This window comes from Ovis canadensis, chromosome 2 (assembly GCF_042477335.2).
Source record: "Ovis canadensis isolate MfBH-ARS-UI-01 breed Bighorn chromosome 2, ARS-UI_OviCan_v2, whole genome shotgun sequence".
Taxonomy (NCBI): Eukaryota; Metazoa; Chordata; class Mammalia; order Artiodactyla; family Bovidae; genus Ovis; species Ovis canadensis.
Genome location: NC_091246.1, coordinates 204,493,078 through 204,507,609, shown reverse-complemented (window position 1 = coordinate 204,507,609; position 14,532 = coordinate 204,493,078). Strand labels below are relative to the sequence as shown.

The following is a 14,532-nucleotide window of genomic DNA, read 5'->3' as shown; positions in this document are numbered from 1 at the left end:
CTAAGTATTTTATTAAATAAAAAAAATACTGGATATCTACTTTACAGACCTTAGGATAAAATGTTGAATAAAATACTCAAATCCCTGTCCTCATGGATCTTTTGATTTAATGGGATTAGGTAATAAATACATAAAATATAGAATGCTAGTTGGTGATAAGTGCTCTGGAGAAAAATCAGAGAAGAATAGGAAATATTGGGGGTGGGAGGAGTTGCAGTTATATTAAATTGGTGAAGAAAAGCCTCCCCTGAAAGTAACATTTGAATGACATGAAGGAAGTGAAGAATAGGCCAAGCAGGTAACGGAGGGAACGGCTTTCTGGGGAAACAGCAAACACAGAAGCCCTGCGATATGGGCTTGCTTGACTTGCTTGAGGGGGAGCACAGCAGATCAGTGTTGTCTTAGCTCCTGCAATGCCTGCCTTATAACATGTCTTCAGAAGTAATGTGTTGAGTGAATGAATGATGGCAGTATGAATTCTTTATAATAGAGACACAGTAATGATTTAAGAAATGATCATGTTAAGCTGTTTTTATTAAGCCTTGCTCCTTTTAGATTCACCTCAGATAACTGGTGTATATGTTAAAAAGAAATACAAGTAGATGTGTTTATTTGTAATGAATGCTTGACTTTAGACTGTTACTTTGGGGTCTAGCCTCTGTTGACAACACTAGTGGAACAGAATCCTGAAGACATGGGAGACCTCTATCTTGATGTTGCTGAAGCTTTCCTGGATGTTGGTGAATATAATTCTGCACTTCCCCTCCTTAGTGCACTGGTCTGCTCTGAAAGATACAACCTCGCAGTGGTTTGGCTTCGGCATGCAGGTAATTCTTTTTTGTAGGAAGGGAAAGTTTTAATCACATAAGCAGGCCAGAACTTACTTCCTCAAGATGGTAATAGTTATTATAAAATGTTAATGTCTTTGTGAAAATACTTCTGGTTTCAGGGCAGTTTTTTGGAAGTCAGTATTTTAAATTGTCTGGATTCACCACTAACTGATTTTCCCTCACAAATGCATTGGGGAATGATTCACTTAATGGTACCTGAGTGAAATAAAAGGACTAACATGTCTCTATTAAAACATACTGTAAATACCTATCTTTTAGCTGTTTTAACCTTAGGCTCTGATTTTTAGTAATAGATTGTCAGACTTAGAGTGCAATCTAATTTTTGAAGAGCTTCTAAGGATTTATATTTAATGTTATTTTGAGGGAAAAGTTAATATATTTTCAGTGTTTTTTGAGCAAGTCCAATGAAGATTGGGTTTTATCTGTCAATTTATTTCAGTGCATCTAAATCCAGAGTAATCTGAAATAAATTGTTGAGAGTGGGAAAAACAGCTTGAGAAAAACTACTAAATCTCTTCCAGAAATGTATGAAAAGCAAAAATATTCTAATAGGATTTCCTATTGAATCAACATAAGAGATACCTTAAAATTTGAATAGTCTCTGTTTCAAATATTGTATAATGACACAGTTTTAATATTTAAAATATTTTGAAGTACTATATAGTAGCAGAAAGTTCTCTATAAATAGAGGAGCACTGATTGATATTTTGAGATATATCACAGATCAGTATCAGTTCAGTTGCTCAGTAATGTCTGACTCTGCGACCCAATGGACCATAGCACGTTAGGCATCTCAGTCCATGACCAACTCCCAGAGTTTACTCAAACTCGTGTCCGTTGAGTCAATGATACCATCCTAACCATCTCATCCTCCATCGTCCCCTTCTTCCCCTGCCTTCAGTCTTTCTCAGCATCAGAGTCTTTTCAGATGAGTGACTTCTTCACATCAGGTAGCCAAAGTATTGGAGTTTCAGCTTCAACATCAGTCCTTCCAATGAATATTCAGAACAGATTTCTTTTAGGATGGACTGGTTGTATCTCCTTGCAGTCCAAGGAACACACAAGAGTCTTCTTCAACACCACATTCAAAAGCATCAGTTCCTCAGTGCTCAGCTTTCTTGATAGTCCAGCTCTCACATCCATACGTGACTACTGGAAAAACCAAAGCCTTGACTACATGGACCTTTGTTGGCAAAGTAATTAATGTCTCTGCTTTTAATATGCTGTCTACATTGATCATAACTTTTCTTCCAAGAAGTTCAGTTCAGTTGCTCAGTTGTGTCTGACTCTTTGTGAACCCATGAACCGCAGCACTCCAGGCCTCCCTGTCCATCACCAACTCCCAGAGTTCACCCACACCCATCCATTGAGTCGCTGATGCCATCCAACCATCTCATCCTCTGCTGTCCCCTTCTCCTCCTGCCCTCAGTCTTTCCCAGCATTAGAGTCTTTTCAGATGAGTCAGCTCTTCACATTAGGTGGCCGAAGTATTGGAGTTTCAGCTTCAACATCAGTCCTTCCAATGAACACTCAGGACTTATCTCCTTTAGGATGGACTGGTTGGATCTCCTTGCAGTTCAAGGGATCTCAAGAGTCTTCTCCAGCACCATATTTCAAAAGCATCAGCTCTTCGGTGCTCAGCTTTCTTTATAGTCCAGCTCTCACATTCATACATGACTACTGGGAAAACCATAAGCCTTGACTAGATGGACCTTTGTTGGCAAAGCAATGTCTCTGCTTTTTAATATGCTGTCTAGGTTGGTATTAACTTTCCTTCCAAAGAGTAAGCATCTTTTAATTTCATGGCTGCAATCACCATCTGCAGTGATTTTGGAGCCCCCACCCCCGCCCCCCACCAAAAAAAAAAGTTAGCCACTGTTTCCCCATCTATTTGCCATGAAGTGATGGGACCGGATACCATGATCTTTTCTGAATGTTGAGCTTTAAGCCAACTTTTTCACTCTCCTCTTTCACTTTTATCAAGAGGCTCTTTAGTTCTTCTTCACTTTCTGCCTTAAGGGTGGTATCATTTGCATACCTGAGGTTATTGATATTTCTCCCAGCAATCTGGATTCCAGCTTGTGCTTCTTCCAGCCCAGCATTTCTCATGATGTACTCTGCATATAAGCCAAATAAGCATGGTGACGATATACAGCCTTGACGTACTCCTTTCCCTGTTTGGAACCAGTCTGTTATTACATGTCCAGTTCTAACTGTTGCTTCCTGACCTGCATACAGATTTCTCAAGAGGCAGGTCAGGTGGTCTGGTATTCCCATCTCTTGAAAAATATTCTGCAGTTTGTTGTGATCCACACAGTCAAAGGCTTTTGCATAGTCAGTAAAGCAGAAATAGATGTTTTTGTGGAACTCTTGCTTTTTTTGATGATCCAGCAGATATTGGTAATTTGATCTCTGGTGCCTCTGCCTTTTCTAAAATCAACCTGAACATCTGGAAGTTCACGGTTCACGTACTGTTGAAGCCTGGCTTGGAGAATCTTGAGCATTTCTTTACTAGCATGTGAGATGAGTGCAATTGTTTGGTAGTTCGAGCATTCTTAGCATTGCCTTTCTTTGGGATTGGAATGAAAGCTGCCTTTTCCCAGTCCTGTGGCCACTGCTGAATTTCCAAATTTGCTGGCATATTGAGTTGCAGCACTTTCACAGCATCATCTTTTAGGATTTGAAATAGCTCAACTGGAATTCCATTGCCTCGGCTAGTTTTGTTCATAGTAATGTTTCCTAAGGCCCCCTTGACTTCACATTCCAGGATGTCTGGCTCTAGGTGAGTGATCACACCATTGTGATTATCTGGGTCTTGAAGATCTTTTTTGTATAGTTCTTCTGTGTATTCTTGCCACCTCTTCTTAATATATTCTGCTTCTGTTAGGTCCATGCCATTACTGTCCTTTATTGAGCCCATCTTTGCATGAAATGTTCCCTTAGTATCTCTTAATTTTCTTGAAGAGATCTCTAGTCTTTCCTATTCAGTTGTTTCCCTCCATTTTTTTTGCACTGATCACTGAGGAAGGCTTTCTTGTTTCTCCTTGCTGTTCGTTGGAACTCTGCATTCAAATGAGTATATCTTTCCTTTTCTCCTTTGCTTTTCGCTTCTCTTCTTTTGTAAGGCCTCCTCAGACAGCCATTTTGCGTTTTTGCATTTCTTTTCCGTGGGGATGGTCTTGATCCCTGTCTCCTGTACAGTGTCACAAACCTCCTTCCGTAGTTCATCAGGCACTCTATCTATCAGATCTAGGCCCTTAAGTCTATTTCTCACTTCCACTGTGTAATCATAAGGGATTTGATTTAGGTCATACCTGAATGGTCTAGTCATTTTCCCTACTCTTCAATTTTAAGAAATTGAAGTAAGAATCTGGCAATAAGGAGTTCATGATCTGAGCCACAGTCAGCTCTTGGTCTTGTTTTTGTTGACTGTATTCAGCTTCCCCATCTTTGGCTGCAAAGAATATAATCAATCATATTTCAGTGTTAACCATCTGGTGATGTCCATGTGTAGAGTGTTCTCTTGCGTTTTTGGAAGAGGGTGTTTTTTATGACCAGTGCATTCTCTTGGCAAAACTCTATTAACCTTTGCCCTGCTTCATTCTGTACTCCAAGGCCAAATTTGCCTGTTACTCCAGGTGTTTCTTGACTTCCTACTTTTGTATTCCAGTCCCCTATAATGAAAAGGACATCTTTTTGGGGTGTTAGTTCTAGAAGGTCTTGGAGGTCTTCATAGAACTGTTCAACTTCACCTTTTTCAGCATTACTGGTTGGGGCATAGACTTGGATTACTGTGATATTGAATGGCTTGCCTTGGAAATGAGCAGCGATCATTTTGTCATTTTTGAGACTGCATCCAAGTACTGCATTTCCGACTCTTTTGTTGACTATGTTGGCTACTCCATTTCTTTTAAGAGATTCTTGCCCATAGTAATAGATATAATGGTCATCTGAGTTAAATTCACCCATTCCAGTCCAGTTTAGTTTGCTGATTCCTAAAATGTCAACGTTTACTCTTGCCATTTCCTGTTTGACCACTTCCAATTTGCCTTGATTCATGGACCTAAGAGTCCAGATTCCTATGCAGTATTGCTCTTTACAGCATCAGACCTTGCTTCCATCACCAGTCACATCCACAACTGGGTGGTGTTTTTGCTTTGGCTCCATCTCTTCATTCTTTCTGGAGTTACTTCTCCACTGATCTCCAGCAGCATATTGGGCATCTACCGACCTGGGGAGTTCCTCTTTCAGTGTCCTGTCTTTCTGCCTTTTCATACTGTACGTGGTGTTCTCAAAAGAATACCGGAGTGGTTTGCCATTCCCTTCTCCAGTGGACCATATCACAGATATGAAATAACAGAGCACTTAATGGTTAAGATAACACTTTATTTGGATGACTGAACAGGAATACAGATGTAAAAGTTTACATACATAAGTTTACATAAAAAGTTACATAATTTGTAGGTTTTTAATTTTAAAAGACATAAACAGGGAATTAAATTTTTTATTGCCTTCTGTAGGGCTGTGGTTTTGAACCTGCTCTTGTTACTAGCAGTAGATGTTTTTAAATCCTCTTTAATTATAATCATGATACTAATAAATGCTTTTTCTATGTTGAACATATGTAGCTTTACATGAGTGCGAGGTAGAACCTCAGTATTGTCTAAAAATCATAAGGAAATTTGGAACACTAGAGAAGAAACATGATTAGAGGAATTTAATGCTTGTAGCATAATTAAGTATCTTTCAAAGTGATAAGTGAAAAATTATGAGTAATTCCATCATGGTGATTCACCCATATTTAGTAGCCTTCCTTCATTACCAGAGTTTAACCTGAAGATAGTGGTGAGGAGATATTTGAGAAATTTGAGGTTTGAGAAAATAGTAGGACGCAAAATACCATCTTAGGAGATCAGCGCAGTGAGAAGGAAAGACATGAAAGGGCCTGTGTTTGTAAGTGCTGTGGCTGTTTGGGTGGGAAGAAGAAATGCTTACTGGGAATTCATCATCGAATTGTAGGACTTAATGATTGATTGGCATAAAGTATGAGGAATAGGGCCCAATAACTTCACCTCTAAGGACTTATTCTGAGGAAGTAATTGAATGAGGCGAGGAGAGATTTTATATTGGAGATCACAAAACTCAGGAGCCTGGCAAGTAACAGAAGTGAATGAAGTAGGTAAGTGAGAGGCCCAGGGCAGGTGGGGAACTGGAGAGCCCTGTCTAAAGGGTACCACTGTTTCTTGGCTTGGCTGATGCAGCATGTGGGAATGAAGGGACTCAACTGTTGCCAAACCCAGATTTTCTGAAAGAATGCTGTAACTTGGATTTCTTTAAAAAAATACCAACTTTTAAAGATGTAGACAGTTTACTGTTTTTAACAGTACTGTGGCCCAACAAAGTGTCCCTGTGGGTTAAATTGGTCTCCCAGTTTGTGAACTCTGACTTATATACATGAAGATGTTTACTGTAGGGTTATTTATTAGAGTGAAAATTGAGGAATAACCTAAATGCCAAGCAGTATGGTTAAGTATAAACTGTGGAAAATTCTGAAAGAGATGGGAATACCAGATCACCTGACCCGCCTCTTGAGAAGGCTATATGCAGGTCAGGAAGCAACAGTTAGAAGTGGACATGGAACAACAGACTGGTTCCAAATAGGAAAAGGAGTACGTCAAGGCTGTATATTGTTACCCTGCTTATTTAACTTATATGCAGAGTACATCATGAGAAACGCTGGGCTGGAAGAAGCACAAGCTAGAATCAAGATTGCTGGGAGAAATATCAATCACCTCAGATATGCAGATGACACCACCCTTATGGCAGAAAGTGAAGAGGAACTCAAAAGCCTCTTGATGAAAGTGAAAGAGGAGAGTGAAAAAGTTGGCTTAAAGCTCAACATTCAGAAAACGAAGATCATGGCATCTGGTCCCATCACTTCGTGAGAAATAGATGGGGAAACAGTAGAAACAGTGTCAGACTTTATTTTTGGGGGGCTTCAAAAATCACTGCAGATGATGACCACAGCCATGAAATTAAAAGGCGCTTACTCCTTGGAAGGAAAGTTGTAACCAACCTAGATAGCATATTAAAAAGCAGAGACGTTACTTTGCCAACAAAGATCCATCTAGTCAAGGCTATGGTTTTTCCAGTGGTCATGTATGGATGTGAGAGTTGGACTGTGAAGAAAGCTGAGCACCGAAGAGCTGAGGCTTTTGAAATATGGTGCTGGAGAAGACTCTTGAGAGTCCCTTGGACTGCAAGGAGATCCAACCAGTCCATTCTAAAGGAGATCAGTCCTGGGTGTTCTTTGGAAGGACTGATGATAAAGCTGAAACTCCAGTACTTTGGCCACCTCATGCGAAGAGTTGACTCATTGGAAAAGACTCTGATGCTGGCAGGGATTGGAAGCAGGAGGAAAAGGTGATGACAGAGGATGAGATGGCTGGATGGTATCACCGACTCGATGGACTTGAGTTTGAGTGAACTCCAGGAGTTGTTGATGGACAGGGAGGCCTGGCATGCTGCAGTTTATGGGATCGCAAAGAGTCGGACACAACTGAATGACTGAACTGAACTGATGGTTAAGTAAATAATAAATTTAATTGAATATTGTAACCAGTCAGAATGCCAGTGAAGGCACAGGGAAATGTTGAAAGCCTAATATAAGTAAATAAAGCAGAACACCAAATTGTGTATTTAGATAATGATCACATACTTATAGCATAGAGATTGGAAGGGATAGTTGTTTTAAAATACAGATATATGCATTAATCTCCTTCTTGTTATAATTTTTATATTGCTGTAACATTTCTTTTAAAATGGAGAAATAATTTTGGCCCTCTTACAAATCTTTATTTTAACATCGTTTTAGAATGCTTAAAGGCCTTAGGCTACATGGAGCGTGCTGCCGAAAGCTATAGCAAAGTGGTTGATCTGGCCCCTCTACATTTGGATGCAAGAATTTCACTTTCCACCCTTCAGCAGCAGCTGGGTCGTCCCGAGAAAGCTCTGGAAGCCCTGGAACCAATGTATGATCCAGATACATTAGCACAAGATGCAAACGCAGCGCAGCAGGTAGGCCATGCAATGTGGAAGTTTTTCTCGGTGGGCTATATTTTAGAATTTTCTTATATTTTAGAGACTTTAGGGATGTCTCTCCAGCTTATAACCAAGTTTAATTTTAGTGTATTACATTCAGGTTTTTGAAAAATGGTTTTGAATCTTAAGTTACAACAACTTAACATTGTAATTATTAATGTAATTTATAGTTTTTAAAATGTTGGGTTTTAACTTTTGTGGGAGATCACAAAGCAGATGTTCTTAAGGTTTAGTTTCTAAGACATAGCTTTCCTGTGCAAGCCAAACAACTTGAAACAGAAGAATCTTGTCGCACTATCCTATGCTTATTTCCTTAGGAACTGAAGTTACTGCTTCAACGTTCTACTCTGTTATTTTCACAAGGCAAAATGTATGGTTATGTGGATACCTTGCTTACCATGTTAGCCATGCTTTTAAAGGTAGGTAGTAATCTGTCTTTATATTAGCCTTGTTGACTTTTTAAGTGTTTAGAATTTGGTTTAAACATAGATCATAACTATTTTGTAACTCCCTTTTACTCTTGAACTTTTTAAAGTTAAAGTCAGATAAAAGGCAGACAACCTAGAGATTAATGGTATGTAATTGAAAGTCTACATGAAAGTATGAACTTGACTACAGATTGTAAAATAAAATCTTTGCTAGTACATATTTAGAAAAATGAGAACCATCATGGTGTCCATTATTGGCCCTGTGGACACTACTGTGTGGCAATATTGTTTACTTTGCAAAGATGTTTTCTGGGTATGACATCTTTTCTGAGTCTGGCTTTTTACAGGGAGATAGTTAACTGTCTGTGGGTGTGTGTAAGATAAACATAATGTGAATGGCTTTCTTTTTCCTTACTAAGGTGGGTAGTGTGACTTGGACTCCTTTATCAAGGAAGAAATAAATCTATTCATTCTCTTAGGTGTTCATATACATGATACTTGGTGTTTTATTCCCCGTACTAAAGAAGCTTTCAGACACATTTGTGATACTTGTTTCCCATAGATTTTCTTTAAAAAATTATGGACTAAAAATGTTTCCCTGGTGGCTCAGTGGTAGAGAACCCACCTGCAGTGCAGGAACCACAGGAGACATGCATTCGATCCCTGGATTGAAGATCCCTTGGAGGAGGGCATGGCAACCCACTCCAGTATTCTTGCCTGGAGAATCCCTATGGACAGAGGAGCCTGGTGGGCCAGTTCATTGGGTCACAAAGAATCAGACACAACTGAAGCAACTTAGCATACACACACATGACTGAAAATTTTCAATTATCTTTAATTCAGGTAGCAATGAATAGAGCCCAAGTCTGTTTGATATCCAGTTCCAAATCTGGAGAGAGGCATCTCTACCTTATTAAAGTGTCAAGAGACAAAATATCAGACAACAATGACCAAGAGTCAGCAAATTGTGATGCAAAAGGTAATTACTTTCATTTGCTTTATTGTGTAAAACTTGGCTGAGTTGGAAAAAAAAAAAACTCATGAAGTAGCACATGACAGTAATCTTATTGAAAATTATATTTTCTAGTCTAGATCCCTTAGGAAAAATAAACTCATTTGGTGTTTTCAAAAAAGAAAGAAAGGTTGTATGTATATACTTCAGTGTAAGAAAATGTAAAAGCAGGTGTATACTTAGATCCTTCTGTGAAAAAACTAAAATAATCTTTTGATTTTGACTTTATAAGAATAAACCATACCCTATTTTAAGAAATTTGTGATAATTAGATGATAATACAGATTGCTTTATTTGTCTGATTACTTCAACTGCATATGTTAAGCTCTAAGATAAATGAATTTGTCTCTGTTAAATTCATTTTTGACAAATGTAGCAACAGTCATAGAAATTCTGCAAATAAGTTGCTTTGGCCCAATCTCAAATATGTGACTTTAAAACCATCTATTTTTAGGTGGAAAAGGATCAAGGATGTTGGGTGACATTATTACTCAGGAGAACTTTGGAAAAAGACCTAGGCTATAAACTAGAGTTACCAGTCTAGCAGAAAGTTATTTCATTGTTAATCATGTCCACAGATATTAATTAAACCGTTGTTACCGACATGGCAGTCTGCAATGGACAAAGTTTTAGAATCCAGATGAGCTGAATCTCTGTTAAGCACAATATAAGGACATAAGCAAGATATTGTGGGGGAAGAGAGTCAGAGGATAGGAATGTGGGCTCAGATGCTTGTAATCTAGCTTTAGAGCCCTGCTGTCTCTTGAGTTCATTGATTCTGTACTTAACCCAGTGTCTGCCCACGTTATTTTGGACTATGTTTCCTCAAGTTATATTTTTCTCTATCTGATCCTGCCTGTTTCCTCTTTCACTGTTTCCTCATTTCAGGGTTATTGTTGGTTTTTCTCAAGCTCATAAGGTCTTTGTTTTGTTATTAATAGTTTCGTCATGATGAGGATCGCATTATACCAGTGCATCATGGTAGGATTATCTCGGTCACTTGATGTTACATGTATCTTTGTACTGGGGCTTCCAAGGTGGATCAGTGGTAAAGAACCCGCCTGCCAGTGCAGGAGATGCAGGAGATGTGAGTTCAATCCCTGGGTCAGGAAGATCCCCTGGAGAAAGAAATGGCAACCCATTCCAGTATTCTTGTCTTGAAAATTTCATGAACAGAGGAGCCTGGTGGGCTACAGTCCATGGGGTTTGCAAAAGAATCAGACATGATTGAGCGCACACATACATCTTTGTACTAATTTTTCACTCAATATTTTCTCATGTTCTAGTCTCTTTGTACCTGTTATATTTAAGGAATGTGTCATATTCCATTGGATAGTAGTTTTATAATTTGTTTAATCATTCCCTTTTGTTAAATTATTATATGGTTGCTTTTGATAATTTTCTTTTCTAAGTAATACCATTGTTTTTGTTTAGTCACTCAGTCGTGTCCAACTCTGTGACCCCATGGACTGCAGCACGTCAGGCCTCTCTGTCATTCACTGTCCCCTGGAGTTTCCTCAAACTCTTGTCCATTGAGTCGGTGATGCCATCCGACTAAGTAATACCATAGTGATCATCTTTATGCCTATAGATTTATCCGTATTTCTGAGTAGTTATTTAGGATAGAGTCTCAGATAATTATTGAATTGAAGGTGGTAAAAAAATTTTTTATGGCTTTTGGTATTTCTCATAGGCTGTAAAAGGAAGGCTTCTATAGACAAATAAGGAAGAGAAGATTAAGTATGAATTTGAAATCCTTTGTTTGGTAAACATTTGAATGCCTTGTATGTGCACATTCCCATATCTGACCTCAGTCATGGAAAGCACCCTTGCTCTGGCCTGAAGGTACATATATCCAAGCAAGCGCTGAAAAACACAAATGATATAGCTGGACTTTACCGAGGATGAATCAGAAGTGAGGATTACCTGGGACTGCAGATTGTTTCAGGTAGAGCAGAAGGACTCATGTTGAGGGAGTGAAAAGCAGTCCCTCCTCCTCGTTATTGTCAGAAGAATGTTGGCAAGAATTCAGTCCTCTAGGGCCATGGTTATTCAACTTAATTTAACTTTAGACTAGATCATGTTAATTTTCTTTGTGATACTGCTACTTCTGTAAATATAGTATCCTAACTGATCTTCATTGGTCTCATTTTAGCAATATTTGCTGTACTCACGAGTGTCTTGACAAAAGATGACTGGTGGAACCTGCTTTTGAAGGCCATATACTCCTTATGTGACCTATCCCGGTTCCAGGAGGCTGAGTTACTTGTTGATTCTTCACTGGAATACTGCTCATTTTATGAAGACAAGCCAAAACGCAAAGAGTTAGAATACTTTGGTCTGTCTGCTGCAATTCTGGACAAAAATTTCAGAAAGGCATACAACTATATCAGGTGATTTTCCAATAACTTATTTTAATCAGATTCTTTGATGAAGCATGTATATTTACTTTGACTTAATTTTACATGCTCAAGATTTAGTAAGCTCTGTAACTCTTGCGTACAGATTAATTCGGTTCATTGGTGGTTCTTGGAAGCAGTATAAGAGAGCATACACTCCCATAAGAGGTTTACTTAAACATTTGTGCCTCAGTCTCCCCATTTTTTATGGTAAAACAGGTATCATAATATTACCACCTCATAGGTTATTGTGAGAGTTAAATGAGTTGTCCAGTGTCTGATATACATTATTATTCAGTGTTCACTGTATTGCAGCTATGAGTGGGTTGGGAGAAGAGATAAAACTTAAACCTCTTGATTCTGTTTCTTTGATTTAAACGTTTGTTGAAAAGCAGAAACAAGATAGAGAAACACTACATACCCCTTATTGAGGGTGGTGAATTTCAGTGTTGATAGGATAGCACTGAAGGGTTTCAGTCTTAAAAATCAAGATGTTTTTTCTCTGTACGCTATTTTTTACCCTCATTCTCTTTTTGCAATTTTAGAATAATGGTAATGGAAAACGTCAATAAACCCCAGCTCTGGAACATTTTCAATCAAGTTACCATGCATTCCCAAGAAGTAAGACATCATCGCTTTTGTCTCCGTTTAATGCTGAAAAACCCAGATAATCATGCCCTGTGTGTCTTAAATGGACACAATGCATTTGTATCTGGTAGTTTTAAGCATGCACTTGGTGAGTGTCCTGGCACATGACTTTGTCTCCCTCCCTCTGCTTTGGTTTCTGTATCTTTGAAATGGAGATAACCTGGTAGATTATTGTGAAAATTAAATGACTTAATATAAAGTACTTAAAATAATGTCTAGTACATATAGTAAGTGGTTTTAAGTATTCACAGTAATTATAATAAATATTTATTTTTCTTGTGATGCTTTGGTTTCAAAAGGCTAAAGAAAGTCTTTAAAGTAGGTCTTTGAAGTAGGACTTTAAAGCATGACTTAGGCTTGTTTGTTCTCAAAGTAATTTTCATTAGTTATAGATGCTTTGCTAAATGATTTTAATTTGCTATAGTATAAAAAGGGACTTAAGATTCTTTGATAGTTTATTCCTTTAGGAGACGTCTTTTTTATTCTTGCATTGATTTTTTTTTTTACACATATACATATATGTTCTTTTTCAAATTCTTTTCCCATTTAGGTTATTACAGAATATTGAGTAGAGTTCCCTGTGCTATACAGTAGGTCCCTGTTGGCTATCTGTTTCAAGTGTAGTAGTGTGTATGTCAATCCCAAACTCATGGTTTATCCCCACCACCACCACCTTTCTGCCTTGGTAACCATGTTTGCTTTTAGAGTCTGTGAGTCTGTTTCTGTTTTGTAAATACATTCATTTGTATCCTTTTCTTTTTTTTTTTTTTGAGATTCTGCATGTAAGTGATCTCATATGGTATTTGTCTTTGTCTGACTTACTTAGCTCAGTATGATAATCTCTAGGTCCACTCATGTTGTGACAAATGGCATTATGTCATTCTTTTTAATGGCCGAGTAATATTCCATTGAATATATGTACCAGATTTTTTATCCATTCATCTGTCAGTGGACATTTAGGTTGCTACCAAATCTTGGCTATGTGAGTGTGTATGTACCTTTCCAAACTGTGTTTTGCTCTGGATATGTGCCCAGGAGTGGGATTGCTGAATCATCAGTTCAATTCAGTCGCTCAGTCACGTCTGACTCTTTACGACCTCATGAATTGCAGCACACCAGGCCTCCCTGTCCATCACCAGCTCTTGGAGTTCACTCAGACTCACGTCCATCGAGTCGGTAATGCCATCTGGCCATCTCATCCTCTGTCGTCCCCTTCTCCTCCTGCCCCCAATCCCTGCCAGTATCAGTCTTTTCCAGTGAGTCAACTCTTCTCATGAGGTGGCCAAAGTACTGGAGTTTCAGGTTTAGCATCAGTCCTTCCAAAAAACACCCAGGACTGATCTCCTTCAGAATGGACTGGTTGGATCTCCTTGCAGTCCAAGGGACTCTCAAGAGTCTTCTCCAACACCACAGTTCAAAAGCATCAATTCTTCAGTGCTCAGCTTTCTTCACAGTCCAACTCTCACATCCATACATGACCACTGGAAAAACCATAGCCTTGACTAGATGGACCTTTGTTGGCAAAGTAATGTCTCTGCTTTTGAATATGCTGTCTAGGTTGGTCATAACTTTCCTTCCAAGGAGTAAGCGTCGTTTAATTTCATGGCTGCAGTCATCATCTGCAGTGATTTTGGAGCCCCCCAAAATAAAGTCTGACACTGTTTCCACTGTTTCCCCATCTATTTGCCATGAAGTGTTTGGAACAGATGCCATGATCTTCATTTTCTGAATGTTGAGCTTTAAGCCAACTTTTCCACTCTCCTCTTTCACTTTCATCAAGAGGCTTTTTAGTTCCTCTTCACTTTCTGCCATAAGGGTGGTGTCATCTGCATATCTGAGGTTATTGATATTTCTCCCGGGAATCTTGATTCCAGCTTGTGCTTCTTCCAGCCCAGCATTTCTCATGATGTACTCTGCATCTAAGTTAAATAAGCAGGATGACAATATACAGCCTTGACATACTCCTTTTCCTATTTGGAACCAGTCTGTTGTTCCATGTCCACTTCTAACTTTTGCTTCCTGACCTGCATATAAGTTTCTCAAGAGGCAGGTCAGTTGGTCTGGTATTCCCATCTCTTTCAGAATTTCCAACA

At 38.7% G+C, this 14,532-nt stretch overlaps 1 protein-coding gene across 2 annotated transcripts in view; it reads left to right on the top strand.

Annotated features, from left to right (window-relative positions):
- GTF3C3 (general transcription factor IIIC subunit 3) overlaps positions 1–14,532 on the top strand; it is a 36,834-nt gene that overhangs the window by 10,692 nt on the left and 11,610 nt on the right. The window contains exons 10-15 of one of the 2 annotated variants that reach the window (XR_011254627.1): positions 656–827; positions 7,726–7,928; positions 8,270–8,375; positions 9,228–9,359; positions 11,548–11,785; positions 12,337–12,412. Coding sequence is in view for 1 of the 2 variants with exons in the window: in XM_069577908.1 (XP_069434009.1) it covers positions 656–827; positions 7,726–7,928; positions 8,270–8,375; positions 9,228–9,359; positions 11,548–11,785; positions 12,337–12,527 (1,042 nt within the window). In the remaining variant the exon portion in view is untranslated. Of the gene's footprint in view, positions 1–655; positions 828–7,725; positions 7,929–8,269; positions 8,376–9,227; positions 9,360–11,547; positions 11,786–12,336; positions 12,528–14,532 lie in introns of both variants that reach the window. The other variant, XM_069577908.1, reaches the window with a different exon arrangement.